Raw genomic sequence first — 22,898 nt, forward strand, 5'->3', positions numbered from 1 at the left:
ATAAATATTCCATAACCTTTAATACTTTCTATTCCCAAGTGGCTGCTTTTGGTAGATTTCTGAACATAAATGATGTATCTAACCCATACTTTCTCGCCAATGCTCTCCACGGGATCCAGAGGTCTCACGCGTCAATTTGAATATTCTTTTTTATGAGGTTTTATAAATACTTGAAATTACATAAATACATAAATTGATATATAACCATTATGAGACTTTTAATGAACTTTTTTTTTATATAAATGTCCCTCATTGTCTTGCAAAACTTGTACTTTTACAGCTTAAAATTAAATTAAACCTCCCAGTCCATTCTGAAGAACTATAGCGTGTGCCCAATAAAACATAGAAAGGGTAATCTGAAAAACACATAAAAGTGTAAAAACAAGGTGCTGTGATAAGAAAAAAAAAAGAAGTCCTTTTTATATTTAAAATTCAGCGGGGATGAATTCCAGCATCACTCTAAAATATTGAGCAGCAGCAATAACTGCTTAAATAAATCTCTGGTTAAGATTAGAATTTGACCAGTAGTGCTATAGCACTAGAGGCCACACAATAAGCGCACTCCTCCAAGGTTTTTAAGGTTTCCAACGTAGCGGAACCAAGCTTCGCTTCAAACCATTAGAAACAAACCACAGATAATATGAGCGATTCCTCGAATCCCTTTGTGGCTTATTTATACATATACCAAGTGCCTGTTTGGAGGTCTCTTCCCACCGCGGCCTTCTGCATCAGATTGTTGGTAGCCATCCCCCTCTGTATCATCACAGTCATATTCAAAAGGCTTAGGATAGTTGTATGGGTGTCCATTATCGTCAAAGAATCTCCGGAAAGTGAACTCATAAAATGCATGCTCAGGATGTTTGCCATTTTTATACCACCCATTCAGGGTGTCATTTTTATTTCCATCTTTGTCTTCATCGTTCCAGAGTTTGTCTGGATCTACAGGGTCAAAGTTGGAAGTGTCTGTGGAATGAGTAATTGTGGGAATATACAGGGCTGGTTGTTGACGCAAGTCACTAGAGAAGTCTATGCTCTTAAAGAAAGGGTGCGCTTTAATCTCATCAACGCCATTCTTGCCCAAGCGATCTTCAGGGCCTCGGCAGAGCTTCACAATTAAATCTGAAGCTTCTGGTGAGAGATTGGCTTGAGGAGGGATATGGAGCGTTGTTTGCCATTTTATTACCTTAAAGGAATAAATAAGAGCGTAAATACATTTTTAACAACAATATCTGTCTTTGGGTCAGGGTGTAAAAAGTACATCTATGCAAACAAATGAACGAAAATAATTGTGATTATTCTGTTACAGAAAAACACTCACAATTTATTAAAAACAAAAGAAACAGTTTCAAGTAAGGTCAGTTTTACTTGGGCATTTCATGGCCGCAAGTCCCAGCATAACTGTGGATCTAATGACCTGAACTGACAGTAACAAAGGGGACAGTTTGGTGCACACATGTGCCAATATTACAGGATTAAATCTGATCTGGCACCTAATTGGGCAATTCCGACATCCCATCAGTATACCATTGTTGTGGCACACTTTATTTTGGGCTGAATATCGTTCACTTTATTCATTTCTATGTCTTAAGTGCAGCTTTTCTAGTCACTGAATAATAAAGGTATACAACAAGGCAGTTGCTAAATCAAAAATAATGGTCACTGAGGGCAACTTCCTAAAACTTGACTTTCAATCTAGCTTAATAAAAAAAAAAAAAAAAAGCAGCTGTCAGAAAACAAGGATTAAACAGGTGAAAATCAAGACTTCCTGTCCCTATCCTCAGCCCAGAGATACACCTTGATGGTAGATGCACTCTGTCCACGTGCCTCAGCTAGCCTGTCCTTATAACACCCTATCACTTATCTGACACACCATACATTGTCCCAACGCGTTTCCCCTATTAAATAAACAAGGTTCATCAGGGGACCACCAGTATTAGTATGGTAATAGAAAGTAAAAGATAAATGGCCAATAACCGAAAAAGATAACTGGAGCGCCCCAGACCTGCAACAATCTGTGACCAGGTAAGGCACTTATTATGACACCACAGTATAGAGATGGCTACACTGAACTTATAAATAAAGACCACATTGAATATTTGACCAGAATCTATCTAATCACTTATCTGGTTTAAGTAGAGATCGATTGCATCCTCTCACAGATCAATGTGCGCAGCTGGGGGGCTCCAGGGGGCAAAAAAACATCTTAAAGGGAACCTGTCACCAGGATTTTGTGCAGAGGGCAGATGACATGGATTTCTAGATGGCCGCTAGCACATCCGCAATACCCAGTCCCCATAGTTCTGTGTGCTTTTATTGTGTAAAAAATAGAAATAAAAATTTGATACATATGCAAATTAACCGGAGAGGAGTCCAGCGTGAAGGAGCCCAGCACCGCCTCGCATCCTCCGAATCTCCTCCTTGCTCCCCGACATCAGAAAGCTAGAGAGCCGTAATCTTGTGATGCGCGAGCTAGCGCATGCGCAGTTCGTTCCCCGAGGCCGATGTCAGCACAGGGAAGGAACGCTATGACGACACTGCGTATGCTCTAGCTCGCGTATTGCAAGATTACGGTGCTCTAGCTTTCTGATGCCGGGGAGCAAGGAGGAGATTCTGAGTATGTGGGGAGGTGCTGGGCTCCTTCACGCTGGACTCTTCTCAGGTTAATTTGCATATGTATAAAATTGTTTTGTTTTTTACACAATAAAAGCACACAGAGCTATGGGGACTGGGTATTGCGGATGTGCTAGCGGCCATCTAGCAACCCATGTCCTCAGCTCTATACATAAAATCCAGGTGACAGGTTCCCTTTAAGTACAGCTTTCCAGAATGTTACTAGGGCCTGATTCACACAAGTGCAATTCCCCTATCCACTACTACTGAATTGGTGGGAGGTCCAACCGCATAGAACTATCATTTCCAGCAGCAGAACTTAATGGAGCAGCGCAATTGCCCAACCTTAGGTCAGACCTCCAATCTGTTATCCCCTATCAAGAACTTGATATAACCAAAATACCCCTTTAAAGTAATAGAAGCATCTTACAACTCAGATCTACAATGATAACTCTTTTTCATCTTACCTTCATTTGTGTTTCCAGTGGTGACCCTGCATGGAAAGGAGCTTTCCCAACAAGCATTTCATAAAGTATGACTCCAACACTCCACCAATCACAAAGCTGTGTATATCCTACCATTTTGGGGAAAAAAAAAAACCAAAAACATTATTCCACTTGGCTCCATAATTTTGCACAATGTATAAAAGAAACGCTTTTGGTAATGTTCAGAACATTGTAGCACTGATCCACATGCAGCTGTACTGAGAAGTTAAAGAGGTGTTTCCCACCATAAATATTTATGACTTAGACATTATAAGATCTTCTGGAACCTCTACCAACTATATGTGACAGACAGAGGTTAAATGTACATGAAGCAGATCAATTATTTTGTTCCACTCTACCAAATGGATAGCTTTAAGAGGTTTTCCATCTTTTAGATATTGATGAACTACAGTACGGAAAGATCCTGAATATCAGATATGTGGGGTCCAACACCCATCATGCCCACCAAATCGGCGGCAGCTTCCAGCACCGGAAAAATAACTGTGGACAGAACCCAAAACAGAAGGCTTCATCCAATGTGTAGCAGTCCTGGCTTACTGAATCTCACCACTCATTCATCTGATTGGTGGGGGTTCCAGAGAATAAGTCATCAATATCTAAAAGGTGACAACCCTTCAAAAGGGGTTGTCCCACAATACTATCCATACACAGGATAGGTGATAAGTATCTGATCGGTAGGGGTCATCCTCTATGGGATTCCACCAGACCCAAAGAGAATGAGTGGAGTGGCAGCATGCATGCTCGAAATGACACTCCATTCATATGGAAATACAGGACCCCATTCTCGCAAAGAGGGGTCCAGGCAGTTAGACCCCTACTGATCAGATACTTATCCTGTATCCTAGTGATAGGGTATAAAGGTTATAACTTTGTACAACTCCATTAACTTTATCTTACAGACCACGGACACCTTTGGGAATTATTATTACATTCTACTCATTTTGGGTTAAAACATGTTTTTTCAATTGGTCTATATTTGCGTTCTCAAGTCCCCTCCTAGCTTCTCCGCCTGAGCACTCACTGGCATCAGCCTCATGGAAAGAACTGCACATGTGCCAGTTAAGTTTTTAAAGCTGGCGCATGTGCAGTTCTTGCCATGAGGCAGATGGCAGCACATAGATGGGAGACCGCGCAAGCGCTCAGGTGATAAGTAAACCTGAGATGCAGCCAACAGAGCAGTTCTCCAATTTAGTGTGAAGCAGAGATTCTGCTGGTCTGCAAATGCACTGAAACAGAAAGCTATAGAATAGAATTGTTGAAAAGTTTTACTAAAGACCAATGAAAAAAAATGTTTGCTCAAAATGACTAGAACACAATTATAAAAATAAAAAAAATAAGTGCCTATAGCCTCTAAGGCTACAGAAAAGAATGCGTGAGGCTGTGAAACTTTACTGCATTAATTCACTTTCAAAAGTGAGAACTCCACATTTTATAGGAAGGATCTGCACAACTATCTGTACCAGAAGGTGGCAGACAAAGTGTTAACAAGGATGAATGTGCATTTGAAAAGGCTTTACATTTTAGGCTTTGAGAGACTCTCTCTCTTTACCTGTGCGCAACAGGACCTCTGGTGCAATGTAGTTAGGGGTGCCCACCAGAGAGTGCGCTAAGCAGCGCTGATGTTGTTTTGCTGCTCGCCACTCAAGAGGCTTAGGCCTATCACTGCATCTACAATTTGCTGGGTCACCCCATTCACTGCTAAAATCCATGCTGTCTTGTCGCAGGTGTTCACCTATACCAGAACAAAGAATAAAAAGTAGAATTAGAGATTACACAACCAACCACCAATAATCAGGACTGTCAACATATAAAAATCACAAGACGTTGCCAAGATATGCCATAAATTTCCAAAACCTGGTCTAATTCCTTTATAGGTATGAAAGGATAACGTATTACATCTTTACACTATAGTGCACCCTCTGTACACATTCTATGCCATATATCCATGAATTTTGCACCTTTTCGATTTTTACTGAATATTTTTAAGTGGTTGTCCCTTTCGCGGTCACCTTCTCATATCAGCCATTACCACCGCCTTTTAAATCATCTTTCCTGTGGGGGACATGAAGCATTACATTGTGTCCATTGAAATTTATGGTGTTTATGTAATAACCAAATGTGCATGGACCCCAACAGTAAGACACTCTTTGGAGAGGATCCCTGTACCACTATAAAATATGTGCATATGTCCAAATCAATGTATATTTTAACAGGCCATGCTTAATCCTTACCACTCTGATAGTACTTTGAGTCATGCGTCCATCGAAATCCCGTACACAGGCCGAAATCGGTGAGTTTAATGTGCCCATCGCGATCGATAAGGATATTGTCAGGTTTGATGTCACGGTGAATGAAGCCCATTTTATGAACACTTTCTACTGCGCAGGTGAGCTCTGCTATGTAAAACCGAGCCAAATCTTCAGGGAAAACCTCTTTGCGGATAAGGAGGCTCATCATATCCCCACCTGGAATGTAATCCATGACAAAGTACAGGTTGTCTCTGTCCTGGAAGGAATAGTAGAGTCGCACGACCCACTCATTATCTGCCTCTGCCAAGATGTCTCGCTCAGCCTTGACATGGGCTACTTGGTTGCGTAATAACACATCCTTCTTACGTAAAGTTTTCATTGCATACAAAGCATTGGTATCTGTCTTTCTGGCTAAGCAGACTTCTCCAAAGGCACCAATTCCCAAAGTTTTGATTTTTACAAACATGGATTTATCCATTTTGGCCCTTTTAAGTCGGATGTAGTTAGACTCCTTCTGACACAGCATTTTCCTCATTTGATCTTGGGCATCTGGCGACAAACCCACCTATGGAAAAGAAACAATATGAGAATATCATAGAATGATTAGGTACATATTCCAAGATAACATAACGAATGTCATTATAAAAGCCGGCTTTAGCAGTTTCCACAATATTCCAGTGATATTCCACAATATTCTATGATGATGCAGCATGACTACCAAAGAAAGCTTCATTAAAGGGTCAACATATCTGGGCTATCTAATATTAGTATCTGGTAAAGGATACAAGCCAGAGTCAAAGGTTTTGCTAACATTATCTACTGAATTCAAAGGGTTATTTATTTAAAGCAGCCATGTCCAAACTGCGGCCCTCCAGCTGTTGCAAAACTACAACTCACAGCATGCGTGGATAGCTTACAGCTATTATGGCATGCTGGGAGATGTAGTTTTGCAACAGCTGGAGGGCCGCAGTTTGGACATGCCTGATTTAAAGGGATTTTCCGGGGGTCTCAGGATAGGTCCATTTCTGACTCCTGGCAACCGCTGATTAGCTGTTTGAGAGGTCGTAGCGCTCATACAAGCCCTGCAGTCTCCTCTTTGGCCTGCAATGTCACAACCGTTGTCTCATTCATGTGAATTAGAAGTGCACCAAGCACAGCCGCTATACTGTACAGAGGACTGTGCTTGGGACATTGAAGAGGCCGTAAAACATTTAATGTTCCTTGAACTGGATTAACTACAACATCCGGCATCACTGTTACTGAGAAGATAGCATGCAGGTAGTTGGCCTCATTCAGCCAGCTTATTGGTGGAGATACCAAGAGTCAAACCAATATAATTTTGATCTCTAGGGTAAGTCATTAAGGGGTAACTAAACCCTAAAAAAAAAAATATATAAAATATATATTTATATGTTATATATAAAAGTAATTTTTTTACTGGTGTAAAGTAGAATTGGCTGTGAAAACTGAAAGGTGGAATCAGATTGGTTGCTATGGGCAACTAAGCCAGTTCTACTTTACACCAGTTTGATAAATCTCCCCCTTTATCTTTCCCCTAGTCCTCCCCCCGACTACAGAACGACTAGATTAACGTCCCCGACGTGACACACACACACTGAACAGGAAGTTCATGAGGGGGGGGGGGGGGGGGGGCAAGGCTTAACCAGCCACATTGAAATGCCCACAGATCGACCTGCCTGCCTAGGGGTCCCTGACCTTGTACCCCACAGACACTCTATCTCCCACACTTTAAAAACTTCTGCCTTTTCAACTTACTTATACCACTCCAGCCAATTTCATTTCACCCATTTACCCAATGAGAAAGAGCTCAGCAGTGCAGAGAAGCAGTCAAGGACCTGTATGACATCACAACGTGGGTAGTGCTCCTCTGCTGTGTGTCTGTGAGAGGTCAGTGTTTCCCTCTAAGTCAGGGGTGCACAACCTGCGGCCCGGGGGCCGCATGCGGCCCCCAGAGCCATGGTTTGCGGCCCCCGGCCTGCTGGGCAGAAACAAAGCTGATCCTGCAATCAGCTGTGCTTCTGCACAGAGTGCCGCACAGATGGATCACAGGTTTTGCTCCTGCACTGTAGCAGGAGCAGAAAGGGTCCCCGGCTATAAGTGAGAGCGGGGAAGCCGAGGAGAAGACAGAAGCGCTTTATTAGCGCTTCTGCCTTCTCCTCCTTGAGCACTCTGCAGTGTGGACCCAGCGATCATGTGATCGCTGGGTGTCTCGGGAACAGAGCAGCGCTGCCCTGGTACAAAGCCTCTGCAGCAGGCTGGTTTCCCTGTAACTGGGGCTCCTTTGGATGCTCCAGTTATAGTGGTAATAGTACAAAAAAAAATTCACTTATTGTCTCCCAAAGGTCTTTCATTGACCTCTTGGGGACAAATTATGTGGTAAAAATATATTTAAAAAAAGTTAAAAATGATTAAAAAAATGTGAAAACTAAATAAATTAAAAAATTTAATAAAAAGGAAAAAGTGCTTAATAAAAGAGTGTTCACTGTCCCACCACAGTCTTTTTTTGAAAAAGTGGAAAATTTAAAAAAGGGACAGTGTGCCCCAAAGTCTTTTTATGACCTCTTGTGGGACATATTATGTAACAGAAAAAAAAGATACATAAAAGAAAAAACACCCACACCAATCAAAACCGTCACCATTACCCCCCCCATTCACGTGAAACTTTTCATATTATATAGCAAAACGGCCTTCACAAAATAGAGAACTAATTATAATAATTTATTTTGGTGTCAGTTTGCATATTTAAAGAATAAGGAGCTATATTTAAAAAAAAAAATATTTAAAAACGTTTTGTACAGTTTCACCCAAATAAAAATTGTTGCAAAAATTATTTTGGTAGTCCAACAAGTAAGATAGTTACAACCATATGAACCACCACGTGCGCTAAATCACAAAAAAGTGTCTGGTCATTAAGGCCTTTTCAGGCCTGGTCATTCAAGCGTTAACCAATAGGCACCTTCCCCACTAGCAAGGTAATGTGCTTACTGGTTACTGCAGGACGCCTATAACTGGATTGGCAGGAGATGGTAGTAACCAGTAAGCTCCGTCCTCTGCAGTGAAGGAAAATGCTGATTCATAAATCGGAGGCAGGATGGAAGGAAATGTCGCCACTTTTCTGGTAAAAAATGATTTTTAACAAGTTCCAGCAGCATGGCCTCTGAAATCGAAAATTCATAATTACCTGCTCCACTCCGCTCTGGTCCTCTGCACTGCCCCCGCTGCCTCCATCTTCCGGTTCCTGCTCTGTTTACACCTGTCAGTGCATGGCCATGGTCACTTGCACGGCTCCAGTCAATGACTGGCTTCAGCAGTGACACGCTGCTTGTGTCCACATCACCGCCTAAGCCAGTCATTGTCTGGAGTGGTGTATGACCATGTCCATGCACTGCCAGTTGCAAACAGCGGAGAACCAGAGAGGCGGGGAGCAAGTAAGTATAACTCTTCGGTTTCAGGGGTTATGCTGCAGCACGATATTTGGGACAATTACTGGGAACAAGGAATTGCTCATTTGTTGGCTGATTTGCATATTTTATCAGGATGAAAGATGTTCGATTATCTGCAGCACGACTGTGGCAGCGATCACTCCTCCCCAGTCACTTTGCACTGGCTTGTGTAATAGGCAGATGAGCGCCAATCAACATTTTTTTATTTGCGGCCCCTTAAAATAGAGCGATGTTACAATGCGGCCCCCAGACCAAAAATGGTTGTGCACCCCTGCTCTAAGTTGTCAAATACTAGGAGTCGTAGTGCTTTCCTTATTCTTACTCCCTGTAATGTCGTCTGATAGCCTATAAAAACATCCTAGAAATTCTGGGACAGTTCTGTTCTCATATTTTTCTCCATGTAATGGTCACAGATACCCCATAATGATAACCTGGACATGATAAGAGTTGTAGTCCTGACAACGGTCCATTTTTCTAGAATCCTCAGCGGATGTCAAAATATAACATCCATCTGAAACAGCCATTTAATGTATACGTCATGTGAAAAAACATCATAAGACAAAAACGTGATGTGAACACCCTTACATGCTTGAGTGATAACGACTATGACTACAGAGGAAGATCTGATTTGATAGAATTTTCTCTCACTGACTGTCATTACAAAACACAGTCTTGGTTATGTTTGTTTGGATTTTTCTTGGTAGATTTAGAATTCTGTAGACTATTACAGCTCCACGTGGTGGTAAGCCAGCTTTTTCAGGGACGTTAAAAGGGAAATATGCCTGGCTATGGCACTATTTAGGAATAGGGAGTGGGGTTTATTTTGGTAAATTTAGTTTTCTGCAGTCAATTACAGCTCTAAATTGTGGTAACCACATCTATTTGTACTATTAGTAACTAGGAATTTCCTTCCAACAAAATAGCCACACCACGCTAAACCCAGCCCCCTCCTTCTATACTTCCTGGCTCATCTGCACTAGCATGAGGGGGGCATAAGGAGGGGTAGTAGACATGGCTGCACTGCTTTTCTTTTTTCATGGTCTGTAATTGTGTTATCTAACGAAACAAGAGCAGATATAAAATAACACAGAAGCAGGTTATGTTAAGTTTTGTGGGTTGTTTTTGTTTTAGGTTTGTATTCTGGCTTTAGTTCCCCTTTAATATTCAGAACCTGGAAAACACCTTTAAAAGTGCTGTCCAGGAATCAGCTCCCACGCAATGTGTCATTGGGTGTAGGTGGATGCACTGCACGCTAGATGAAGTAGTTGCAGAGGCAACTTTCTAACAACTAGCAAGCAAGCAGCAAGTCCTCTCTATGCTCGTCATCAGAATGGGTAATAAATGATAACAGGGAAACTCCTTAATTAGGTCTCCCATTTGAGTAAATACCTTGAAAATTGTGAGGAACTGATACAATGCAGTCACAAAACTGCTAAACTTTCCCTTAAAGGAGTAGTTCAATCTATTACTGCCGAGCTGACAATAGAAAGTGACTAGCTGTGCCGGAAACAGATTTCTGTGGTAGCCATGCTTGCCTTATGAACAGATTCATGTTAGCCATAATCAACAACATTTCAAGCACTGCTGTCTGACCAAAAAGAATTAAACACCAAATAACTAAAATGGAAAAAAAGTGAAGAAAAAACGTCTCATAAAATTCAGAAACATATGGCATACAAAATGAGTAGTTGTTACATGGTTGTGTGAAGTAAATGAACTGCAAGCATACAAAACTGTCTTTAAGTCGAGAGGTTAATGTGCAGGAGTCTATGACATGGTCAGCCTCATGCTCACATCATTACCACATAGGATGCACATGCAGCAGCCTAGGAAGATCATGCTATAGGTAACACAGCACCACAGTGCCGACATTTACTTGCCTACCCAGTAATGGAGGCTTGAAGAGCTCAGCCAAGCTCCAACCTTAACTGTTTAAACCATCTGTTAGTGAGTGGGGAAAAGGAGGAGAGATATAGAACATCTAAGAGAAGAAACATTCAGAAGAAAATGTAGCGAAATCAGCAAAGAAAAGTTAAATAAGATGCAATAACTCTACAATATGTATAACCTGTACCTCTTTCATTCGCATAGACAAGATGATGTTCTTACTAACCAAATCTGAATATGTAGACAGTCTACCAGGAATAACATGTCTAATGTCAGCTACAGAAAGTTCTATCAATTTCAGTGTAAGGACAATAAACTCCCTCCTGGTGATTTATCAGACCCCTCTGGCTGTGGCTTATCTCGTGGGAGAACAAGAAGAGTCAGGTATTAAAATCCAATGCACCTGATCCTTCTCTCCCCCAGAGAGAGGGGAGTTGGGGGAGGAGAGTCAGGAACTCCTCATACAAATTCGATTGTCAGCTGATCCCGACGTACTTAGGGGGCCTTAAAACTGCACCTTAAACATTTAGGCCTCTATCACACGGGCGTTGCGGGAAAAGGTGCGGGTGTGTTGCGGGAACATGCACGATTTTTCCGCGCAAGTGCAAAACATTGTAATGCGTTTTGCACTCGCGTAAGAAAAATCGGCATGTTTGGTACCCAAACCCGAACTTCTTCACAGAAGTTCGGGCTTGGGATCGGTGTTCTGTACATTGCTATTATTTTCCCTTATAACCATGTTATAAGGGAAAATAATACAGAATGCATAGTACAATAGCACTGGAGGGGTTAAAAATAAAATGGTTTAACTCACCTTAATCCACTTGCTCGCGCAGCCCTGTCTTCTTATTTGCTGTGTGCAGGAAAAGGACCTGTGGTGACGTCACTCCGGTCATCACATGATGCATCACCATGGTAAAAGATCATGTGACGGACCATGTGATGAGTGGAGTGACGTCACCACAGGTCCTTTTCCTGCACACAGCAAACAAGAACACAGAAGAGAAGCCAGGCTGGGCGATCAAGTGGATTAATGCGAGTTAAATTATTTTTTGATTTTTTTTAACCCCTCCAGCGCTATTGTACTATGCATTCTGTATTCAGAATGTTATAAGGGAAAATAATAAAGATCCGGTCTCCATCCCGATCGTCTCCTAGCAACCGTGCGTGAAAATCGCACCTCATCCGCACTTGCTTGCAGATGCTTGAGATTTTCACGCAGCCCCATTTACTTCTATGGGGCCTGCGTTGCGTGAAAAACACACAAAATAGAGCTTGCTGCGATTTTCACGCAATGCACAAGTGATACGTGAAAATCACCGCTCATGTAAACAGCCCCATAGAAATGAATGGGTCCTGATTCAGTGTGGGTGCAATGCGTTCAACTCGCCCGTGTGAAAGGGGCCTTAGAATTACCTTTTCTTTCACACTATTGCCCCCGAGGTGCTCCTCAACGGTGCAGCAGCCCATATGGGTAGCAGTCTACAGTTCCCATCTTGCATTGCTGACGTCTATTCAACAATGCCAGATGGGAAGGCGTCTGTTCAAGACTTGAATAGCGCCAACTTGCAGTTCCGTGCATAGCAACAGGTCAGCAGCACTGCAGATCAGCGGTGGTCCCAGAGGTCAATCCTTTACTGTAAATAAAAACATCCTAGCAATATGCCATATTATCTGATGGGAACCTCTTTAATCTATGGTGACATAGCACTCGCATTCTTACCCGGCACATTTCATTTTCCAGCTGCTTCTTTCGGTGCAGTCGCTGATGGTGGGATTTTAGGATGTTTTCCACATGTTGTTCCATGAAGAACTTAAATGCTTGAGATGAATAGATCTGGATGCGAGACTCCCTCCTCTCTTCATCCCGCTTATTTTTCCGTACAGGCACTGGTGATGTTGTGATCTGTTTCTTTTCTTTTTCTGTGGTTTCAACAATAGTTTCAATGTTTTTATCACCTTCGTCTTGGACACTGGAAGACACCGATGGATCTTCTTTGCCTGACTTCAATCCTGCCTCGTAACCAGTTGCGTTTTGCTGTAGTAAGTGCTTTGGGTATGGTGGCGGGGGCCCCTGGTAATTTGGTGCTTCTGGTTGTGGTGGCAGCAAAGGATTGCTGTGTGCAGCTACTTCTGAGTAGTGTCCAGGCTGTACACCCTGTGTCATCCAAGATGGATGTGCTGGTGCCAGGGCAGTTTGAAGTTCTGGTTTTAACACCCGCATGCTCTTCACAGGTTGCTGTATAGGAGCAGGAGTGATTGCAGTCACAGTGGTGGCAGATGGCTGCGTATTAGCAGGGTGCCCCTGGCGAACGCCCATTGGATTATTGAAAGAATTGGACCGTACAGGAATGTTATTTTGCCATGATGACATGTCATGATTTCCTTGGGGGGACTGGGTGGAGGAGGACTGGGGCCATGAAGTTGGATGAGCAGGAATGCCTAGGTTGTACATTTCCAAGTTGTGGCTATTTCGGTTTGGTACTAGCATAGATGAGGGAAGATTTCCATTATTATAAGCAGAGGGAGACATCGGTCCATTACTTCCTTGCATCTGCAATGTTGTGCTGTTTGGACCATTTGACATAGGATAAGGTGGCGGCTGGTTCCTCCCCACATTATTATTCACTTGGTGTGTTATGAATTCAGATTGTCCATTACCGTTCTGCATGCCAGGCCTCCCAGAATAACCAAATTTGCTGGTGCTAGATGTCTGCATTATGATGGGCTGTCTTCCTACTGGTACAGGATTCATAGGTCTCTGTGCTTGAGACTGTGGGTTAATTACTTGTGCAGAGTTCATATTTGGAGGTGGATACCCCTCCTGCCAACCTCCAGGTGGAACTGGAGAAATGCGGGAAATAACAAAATCCATGTTAGCAGAGTACCGCTTTGTCTGCGAGTTTGGTTCCCAGGACTGTGGGGATGGAGCTGTACCTCTGGGTGGCGGTTGCGGTGGTGGAGTAACACTTCTTACTTGTGGTGGAGGTGGAGGATTGACTCTCTGGCCATTTACTGGAAGTGCCTGGGTAAATGATGGAAGGCCTGAACCAGATAAAGGCCTTCCCATATCAGTTTGTGTACTCTGAATTTCTGATGGCCCATAAACAACACTGTCAGACAAAGGTGATATGTGTCTTGAGGGAACCAAGGACTCCTTTGACCCTTTCCAGCTTTGCCGGCGATTAACAGAATGCTGAATACTACCTGCAAAATGAAAATATGTTACTACTGGACATTACATGACAAATGAACGCATTAGCTAACATTTACTTGAGCACCTTTCAAAGCCCTAGCTAATCGCCATTTATGAAGATGCTATAAGCTTTATGCCGCCTGCATTAAAGAGGTTGTTCACCTTTACATCCAGCCACTGGACCTGTGGATGGAAGCAGACTACCTTGTTCCCCTCCAGCTCTACTGGTCCGCCATTGCCTTCCTAGGGTCCTTATGTGTCAACATCCAATTTGGCTTGGCTGATGTACCAATGACTGGCTGCAGTGGCCACGTGACCCGCAGATAGCACAGCAAGGAAGTGGGGATACCCAAGGTCCGCCGACAAGGGGGATTCTGGCAGAAAGGGTCCTTGAAGGTGAACAGCCCCTTTAAATTTATTACATGCATATGTTCACACAAATATAAGAAGTCCACATGGAAAAAAATAATAACTGACCACGTCCATAATGGATCCTGTAATAACAGAAACCATGGCATTACATTTGAACAGAACCAACAGCTTTATTCAGTAGAAGTGCCATTCAAATTTCTCCAACGGGGCCTGGTACGTGACAATGCTAAAAGGTCAGTCTATGAAACCCCCTGGAAGTATATTGATCATGGGGCACATGTCAACATGAAGTCTGCTACTGGATTTTTTCTCCATTTTCTGCATTTGCTCTTGTGTAATTCCAGTGGCATTTAACAGGGTTGTTTGACTACTTAAATGGTATTTGTCAGCAGATTTGTACCTATGAAACTGGCTGACCTGTTGCATTTGTGCCCAGCAGCTGTAGGTGTTGGTCCCATATTTATATGTGCCTGCAATGCTGAGGAAAAATTACATGCAAACGAGTCTCTAGGAGCAACGGGAGCGTTGCCATTACACCTTCTCTGCAACTTTTTTTCTTCATACAATATGTTTCTTGGTGTATTTAAAAGCTTTTTGCCTATTTGGGTCATATTTGATGGTAGGTTTGCTCACTATAGTGTGTTCTTTTTTGTAGAGATTTAGCCTGATGTAATGTGTTATTATAATACAATGTATTACTATTGTGTATCTTATTATGGGATGGTTTCTTTTGCATGCAATAGAAGTTTTACTTTTTTTTCATTACAGGTGTGCCTGCTTTTATATCCCATTTTTAGTGTACAAAAAAAATAAAAATAAAAAATGTATAGGTAAACTTAAAAGGGTTTTCCTAGATTTTAATACTAATAACCTATCCTCTGGATAGGTCATCAGTATCTGATCGGTGGGGGTCCGACCCCTGCTGATCAGCTGTTTGAGAAGGCACAAGCGCTCCTGTGAGCACTGCAGCTCGACCCCACTTACGTCAATGGGCTGAGCGAGATACCTGTGGCACTCACAGGCTGCATACCTGCTGTGGTCTCAATAGTGCCTGATGAAGGGCGTATGTTAGCCCGAAACGTTGCACGCAACTGATATACCACCGGCTGAAATAATATGAAATAAATCACTATTTATCATCATCACGGAGTGCTGTCTAAATATTTGTGTGATATCTACAGTTCTTGAGGTGGAGCTACAGAACACAACCCGGACGTGCACCCACCCCTGCCATTATTTGAAAAGTGTGCTGTGGCCTATTGATTTGAAACTGCGGCGCTCACAGGAGCGCTGGTGCCCTCTCAAACAGCTGATAAGTGGGTGTCCCGGGTGTCGGACCCCATCATTTAGGTACTGATGACCTAGCCAGAAGATAAGGGATAAAAGATAAGTCTGTTCAGCTCTGTTTCAGTTATGTGCGGACTCCCATTATTTTTGTTGTTCAGCTCCTCTAACAGGGCAGAACAAGAGAATTAGACAGCGGTGCTGTGAACTCATGCTTCGGGAATTGGAATATGTAAAAACTCTGCTCACACCTAGAAACAGAGTTCCATGCTTTCTAGGAAATGGTGAAGACTTTGAACAGCAGCAGTAATTTCCCAGGCATTTGCGTGCTACTGACTTCAATGGAGAAATCACTTCCAGGAAGAGCAGGCAATGAATAGTACACTAAAGCTCAATTTACCTGACGGTATCATTCCAGTGTTGTGCGATCTTCCTGCCGAAGCGACAGGCGTTTCCCTATATGAATCTTGACAACTCATCCTGCTGATATATTCAATCGCTGCTTCTATGCTGCGACTATTCGTCTGCTGTAAAGCTCTGATCACCATATCCTGGAAAGAAGAGATTTAGAATTAACTGCAGTGAAAAAACGCACAGAAAAGTGACATCTTAACACTTCATATGCATATTGCTGAATTTTCATACAACTTAGTTTCCCCCATCAGATGCCATTCATTAGACTGTTTCCCTCTATGTTTCCATTCCCAACACCAATGCAATAATATGCTAGGTACGGTTCTGTGTCGTACCTCAGCACACAGTAGTGTATGAGGCCTAAAGTATACTTGGGTAGTTCTTAAAGCACCATTCCCTTTACGTCTCAAATTAGAATAATTGTCATAGTAAACCACATAACCTCACTAGGACTGAATTCTAAATTATTCTATACATGTGCCTCTGAACCGAGATAAAGTGCAGAAAACTAGCAGAATCAGGGTTCACCTTTGCTCAGGATCAGACAGTTATCAGGAAGGACCTGTTTGTTCCCGATAATTGCCTGGCCAGTCAGCATGTGTAAAGCGGCATTTATGGCAGTTATTGTGTGAATGTAGCCTAACAAATAGCATAACACTAGTGTAAGTTTGAGGAATTCCCTAAGGTTAGTCTAAGGTTGCTATGAGATTTATTTATTTTTTTTGCACTTGGCGAGTCGTTTGCATTAAGACATCAGATCACATGAAAGAATAATTGTTAATTGGCCCTGTTTGCTTGTTTGACACTAGAGCATTTACACTAATGACTGGCAGATTTAGGATTACACAGGATATGGTTACCGTAGTTGCCACCATATCCTTTCTGTCAGGCAGATTTGTCCGATCATTAGAAAATGAACGATGTATTGCTGCACACTATTAAATATGACTATAATTTATGAAATTTCTAACGATTATACTAAAATTTCAAGTGGTAATCTAAAGAATTAATCACTTTAAAATAAAGGAGCCATTCCCGACGAGGAAATGAACACAAACAGGGTTGGACAAAAAAAAAAAAAGCAGCTGTGCTGATGCGCTTAAAGGGGGTATTCCTATCACATACAATGGGGGCATATAGCTAGGATACCCACCTCTGGGACCAGCACCTACAAGGAGAACGGAGCTGGAAGAGCTGTGGCTGGAGGACCCTGGGTTTCCCGGGGTGCGTCCACCACCAAACGCTGCTCCCACATCTTCTATCCACCGTACAATACAATGCTATCACTGGCAGTGCCATAGAGAAGGAATGGAGAAGCAGCAGATATGCAGGACCTGCCTCTCCATTCATACTGGGGCTTGTGACCCCAGCTCTTGTGATCAGTGGGGGTCCTATAGGTCGCACTCGCTCCAATTTCATACTTATCTACTATATCTTGTGGATAAGGCTACTTTCACACTTGCGGCAGTGTGATCCGGCGGGCAGTTCCGTCTCACAAATGCATTGCAAGAACGGATGCGTCTCTCTGCTTGTCATGCGGACAGACGGATCCGTCTTGTATCTTTTTTCCCATTTTTACCGGTCTGCAGACCAGAAGAACGGATGTGGCATTCCAGTATTCCTATGGGGGAAAATGCCAGATCCGGCATTCAGGCAAGTCTTCAGTTTTTTTCCGCCGGAGATAAAACCGTAGCATGCTGCGGTTTTATCTTTTGCCTGATCAGTCAAAATGACTGAACTGAAGAAATCCTGAACGGATTGCTCTCCATTCAGAATACACGGGGATAAAACTGATCAGTTTTCCGGTATAGAGCACCTAGGACGGAACTCGGTGCCGGAAATGAAACACGCAAGTGTGAAAGTACCCTAAGGGCTCATGCACATGGATGTAAGTGTTTTGCTGTCTGCAATTTAATGTGGAAAATGTACAGCGTAACAGTAGTGGCTACATAGATGAGATTTTCTAAATCTAATCCACACAGTTTGGAAATTTTCTGCACAGAAACTGACCTGCAGTACAAATTTTGAAAACTGCAGCATATCAATTATTTGTGAGGATTTTCAGTGCAAATTTCACAGTTTGCAATGTAAAAGGTGAAATCTGGGGAAAATCTGTAGGTTTTGGTATGTGAATGCAACAAAATCCACATGTGCATGTACCCTAATGGGATAGTCCAGCTCCAACAAAAAAAAAAAAAGCCAATTTTGGAAGGATCCATAAACTTAACATTATTCCCCTATTAGCGCTGTCACTATGTAGTATTTCATTACTTTTCCAAGAGTTGCCTGCTTTCTGGTGAAATCAATCACTTTAGGGCTGAAATCACACATGCAGTTATTATAGCAGTGGAAACAAAAGAGAGATGCGACTTTTCCATCTTTTTGGATCCGCTTTTGGCTCGAAAAATGACATCAAAACCTGACACAAAAACTAAATGTATGATTCCAGCCTCGCATATTGGAGCAAATATGCCTGTTTTTTTTCTTAGATACACACGCTTGAATGTTAGATGTCTCACCTCATCAAACCCAGCAGTCTGCAGGTCATGGAGCATTTTCCGATTGACTTCATTTCCACCCCTCTGAGAAGCATTTGTGGAGTTGGCAAAAGGCTGCAAAGAGTTACGAATCTCAGCCAAAGCCTTGTGATAAGTGACAAACTTGGGAGGATTACGACCCTGCCTTGGATCTTCAGCCTTAGTAGGCCCTTGCTCCGTCTTGCCAGCGTCCGATGGTTTGGGTAGATGGCGGAGGCTTTCACGTATTTCCAGAAGCATCTGTCGGCTATTGCCTGGGCAACTGCTTGCTGGGAACGTTTTAGGCCTCATTTGCCTGTAGCCCTCTGGTTTCTCCCCCCTCTTCATTAAAACACATGTATCTATGGAACTTCTTACAGAGACAAAGCCAAAACTGAAGTGTAATTGTATGAAGTAGAAAGAATAGGATGGGTTGTAATGGAAGATGGTCTTTCAAGTGCCGACAGCTTTCAGTCAAGTCCACCGCTAAAAAAATAAAATAAAAAAATAAATATATAATTAGTGAAATCTTGTTCAGGTTACAAGAAATTATCATACAAGACTAGCAATAATGCACCAGCAGAATCAGGATGGTGGTATTCCATATGATAAATACCACACATCCATGCAGCTAAGGCTACTTTCACACTTGCTTGCCGTGCTGCGGCCGGACCCTCCTAGAGCAAGTGCGAAAGTAGCCTTAAGACTCCATTCACAAGTCCGTAATAATGGGTACGCATCCGTTCCGCAAATTGTGGACCCATTCATTTTCTATGGGGCAGGAATGGATGCGGACAGCACACAGCATGCTGTTCGCATTTCCGGAGCACGCCGCCGATCTAAGAATAGGCATTTTTATGGGGGTGCATAGCGGATCCGTGTGAGCGGACCCTAAGGGGTTCCCTGGACCTGTAATATCGATGACCTATCCTTACATTTGAGCAGGCCGGAGCACTAGTAGTGGTACTGCTCTGATACCACCACTCACACTGCTAATTGTCAGCCGGAGAGAATGATGACACATAGTAATAAAGTTTATATTACAACATTACTTTTTATTAGTCAGTGATCAGTTTGAGCATTTTATAAATTATTTTAGAAATGTCTACAGCGACAACATATTCCAAGATTGTCGGCATTGCGGCTCACAGGGACAGATGACGATCTAAACATCAACTTAACCTACCAGTATGTGTTTTGGAGTGCACCCAGATGTTGCCCAGGTCTAATTCAAACCCAGAACATCAGTGCTACAAGGTAACAATACTAGGCACTGAGCTGCACCGGGACGAGATTCAGCATCAAAAAGTGGCCACAACACAGACAAGTTTTTATATGCAGTGAGGTCTGTATAAGTCACAGACCTGGTGATTGCTGGAGACAATGTGTCATGAGAAACAGTCCGTGGTATTGGATGCCCGGACGTGTCAATTACACCATACAGTTCAGTGGTCCATGTGCAGTCTGCTGTGCTGAGAGTTCTGTCTGTTACCATGAAATGCACACATTTATATCTCTTTTTCTGATTTCAGCTGTACACAAGGGGAGTCTTATCACACACACATAATGCGATCAGCCACTGACAGCCGAGTGGGCCCTCTTAAAGGGGTTGTCTCATAATGGACAATGGTGGCATATCGCTAGGATATGCTCCCATTGTCTTATAGTTGCGGGTCCCACTGCTGGGTCCCGCACCTATATCGAGAACGGAGCCCTGCATAGAAGCATTCACGTCTATGGGGAGCCGGACCAGAGTACTCCTGCCACCACATTGCGGGGCTCTGTTTTCAATATAGGTGCGGGACCAGCACCTATAGGACAATGGGGCATATCCTCCATTATGCCCCCATTGCTCATGATGAGGCAAACCATTTAAAGCTCAGAAAGAGCAGAGATATAAATGTATAAATTACAAGTTTTAAGGAATCTTTTCTTATACTATATATCAACCTGCTCAGCTCCTCCTGCTCTATAACATGCTGCCTGCAGATTACATGGTGACAGATCCTCTTTATATATCTCAACCTGCTCAGCTCCTCCTGCTCTATAACATGCTGCCTGCAGATTACATGGTGACAGATCCTCTTTATACATATCAACCTGCTCAGCAACTCTTGCTCTATAACATGCTGCCTGCAGATTACATGGTGACAGATCCTCTTTATATATATCAACCTGCTCAGCTCCTCCTGCTCTATAACATGCTGCCTGCAGATTACATGCTGCCAGATCCTCTTTATATATCTCTCAACCTGCTCAGCTCCTCCTGCTCTATAACATGCTGCCTGCAGATTACATGGTGACAGATCCTCTTTATACATATCAACCTGCTCAGCAACTCTTGCTCTATAACATGCTGCCTGCAGATTACATGGTGACAGATCCTCTTTATATATATCAACCTGCTCAGCTCCTCCTGCTCTATAACATGCTGCCTGCAGATTACATGCTGCCAGATCCTCTTTATATCTCTCTCAACCTGCTCAGCTCCTCCTGCTCTATAACATGCTGCCTGCAGATTACATGGTGACAGATCCTCTTTATACATATCAACCTGCTCAGCAACTCTTGCTCTATAACATGCTGCCTGCAGATTACATGGTGACAGATCCTCTTTATATATATATCAACCTGCTCAGCTCCTCCTGCTCTATAACATGCTGCCTGCAGATTACATGGTGACAGATCCTCTTTATATATATCAACCTGCTCAGCTCCTCCTGCTCTATAACATGCTGCCTGCAGATTACATGGTGACAGATCCTCTTTATACATATCAACCTGCTCAGCTGCTCCTGCACTATAACATGCTGCCTGCAGATTACATGGTGACAGATCCTCTTTATATATATCAACCTGCTCAGCTCCTCCTGCTCTATAACATGCTGCCTGCAGATTACATGGTGACAGATCCTCTTTATACATATCAACCTGCTCAGCTGCTCCTGCACTATAACATGCTGCCTGCAGATTACATGGTGACAGATCCTCTTTATACATATCAACCTGCTCAGCTGCTCCTGCACTATAACATGCTGCCTGCTGATCGCATTGTATTTTCTGGTGACAGGGCCTCTTTGATATAAAATCATGACTTAACAACATTGTGTTTATGCCGTTTTTGTTATTTCTGGGCCTTCTCCCCCCTCATACGTGAACAAAGCAGTAGAGAAGACTGTCTCCACTCTTCTGTACTACTGCTCAGGCAGTGTTCACACCAGCGCTTTGGTTTCTGTTGTTCTGCTTGGTTGTGGGTGGATGATGGAAGCACTGGGGCCATCTAATGACAATAACAAACTGCACCCAATTCACTATAAGATCTGTCAGGTTTCAGCATCCCAACAGCTTGCACAAAGGTCCAGATCCATGATGTGAACAGCGCCTTACACTAAACACTGGCAAGCACTGCAGGGCCACACTGTCCACTTATGTGTGGGGAGCACAGAGGAGACAGACAGCCCTCCAGTCACTGCCTCGTATGCCTTTCCACATCTATGCAGTCATCATGTCTAAACCTCTGGCCCCTGTTCCCAGCGATTCGGGCTCTTTGTTCTGGAAGTGTGCGCTGTTCACCTCCATTCGCTGTCAATAAAGTTATACGAAGCGCTCGGCGTCCACTAAGGGGCGTGTCACACATTCCAGGCGGAGGAACGGCGAGCGCAGCTTCCCGCGTAACATCACATTGGCCGTTCTGTCCGGACTGATAGGGAAGGCGGCACACTCCGGTGCGGGCCACATCTATCCCCACACAGCTCCGCACTCGGTGCGCAGGCCGCTGCCCTGGGTACACATGCCCCTCTGCCAGGCCCCTGACCGCGCAGCATCTCAGATGCCGCCTGCGTCGCGTCAGCAACTCTCGATCGCTATTTTACTCTACTAACCCCACTCACTCACCACAAACCTCGGAAGATCTAGCTCAGTTCCAGGCGGCCATTTTGCGCCTCGCTCCTGTGCCTGCCAGGTTCCCGGATGTTGCTATTTTTTCCTTTCTCCGGTTACTCCCACTGTCATCCACCGACACCCCCAAACCCCGCCCACCACGTCATGACGTCAGCGTCGGGTCTTTGACGCTTCCGAGTCGGACGTGCCAGTTTGAAGCCTGTACAGTGTGGGCAGAAGTGGCAGACTACAGGAGAAGTGTGTCCGCTAACATTCAGGAAATAGTGGCTGCCGCTTATTCTTTGCATTGGTTATGGTTTGGTGTGAGGTCTACCATGTGTTTGAAGCTAACTGTATGGAAAAGTTACATACAGACCAGAAGTAGCACCCACAGCCCCAGTGCATGTCTGACAGTACTCCCAGAACCAGCGTGAATCAGACATCATCTCATAATGAACACACACTATCAAACATTGCTAACAATATAGCTTAAAGGGGTTCTCCGGGAATTAAGAGAATGA

The 22,898-nt window shown here is 43.4% G+C and overlaps 1 protein-coding gene across 3 annotated transcripts; it reads right to left on the reverse strand.

Annotated features, from left to right (window-relative positions):
- Positions 1 to 201: 201 nt before the first annotated feature.
- On the reverse strand, positions 202 to 22,531 carry LATS1 (large tumor suppressor kinase 1). 3 transcript variants are annotated; one of them, XM_044290053.1, is made up of 8 exons: positions 22,393 to 22,531; positions 18,502 to 18,984; positions 15,969 to 16,119; positions 12,440 to 13,923; positions 5,348 to 5,930; positions 4,666 to 4,848; positions 3,078 to 3,184; positions 202 to 1,183 (listed from the first exon to the last, which is right to left on the reverse strand). In XM_044290053.1, exons 2-8 carry the CDS (start codon positions 18,844 to 18,846, stop codon positions 674 to 676), a joined length of 3,363 nt encoding a protein of 1,120 aa, XP_044145988.1. In that variant the 5' UTR covers positions 18,847 to 18,984; positions 22,393 to 22,531; the 3' UTR covers positions 202 to 673. The 3 variants fall into 3 exon arrangements, with proteins under 3 accessions (XP_044145988.1, XP_044145989.1, XP_044145990.1); XM_044290054.1 differs by having other exon boundaries at positions 22,400 to 22,524; XM_044290055.1 differs by lacking the exons at positions 202 to 1,183; positions 3,078 to 3,184; positions 4,666 to 4,848 and adding an exon at positions 10,714 to 10,810 and having other exon boundaries at positions 5,794 to 5,930.
- Between the last annotated feature and the right edge of the window lie 367 nt (positions 22,532 to 22,898).

The sequence above is a fragment of the Bufo gargarizans genome, chromosome 4, assembly GCF_014858855.1.
Source record: "Bufo gargarizans isolate SCDJY-AF-19 chromosome 4, ASM1485885v1, whole genome shotgun sequence".
Classification (NCBI taxonomy): Eukaryota; Metazoa; Chordata; class Amphibia; order Anura; family Bufonidae; genus Bufo; species Bufo gargarizans.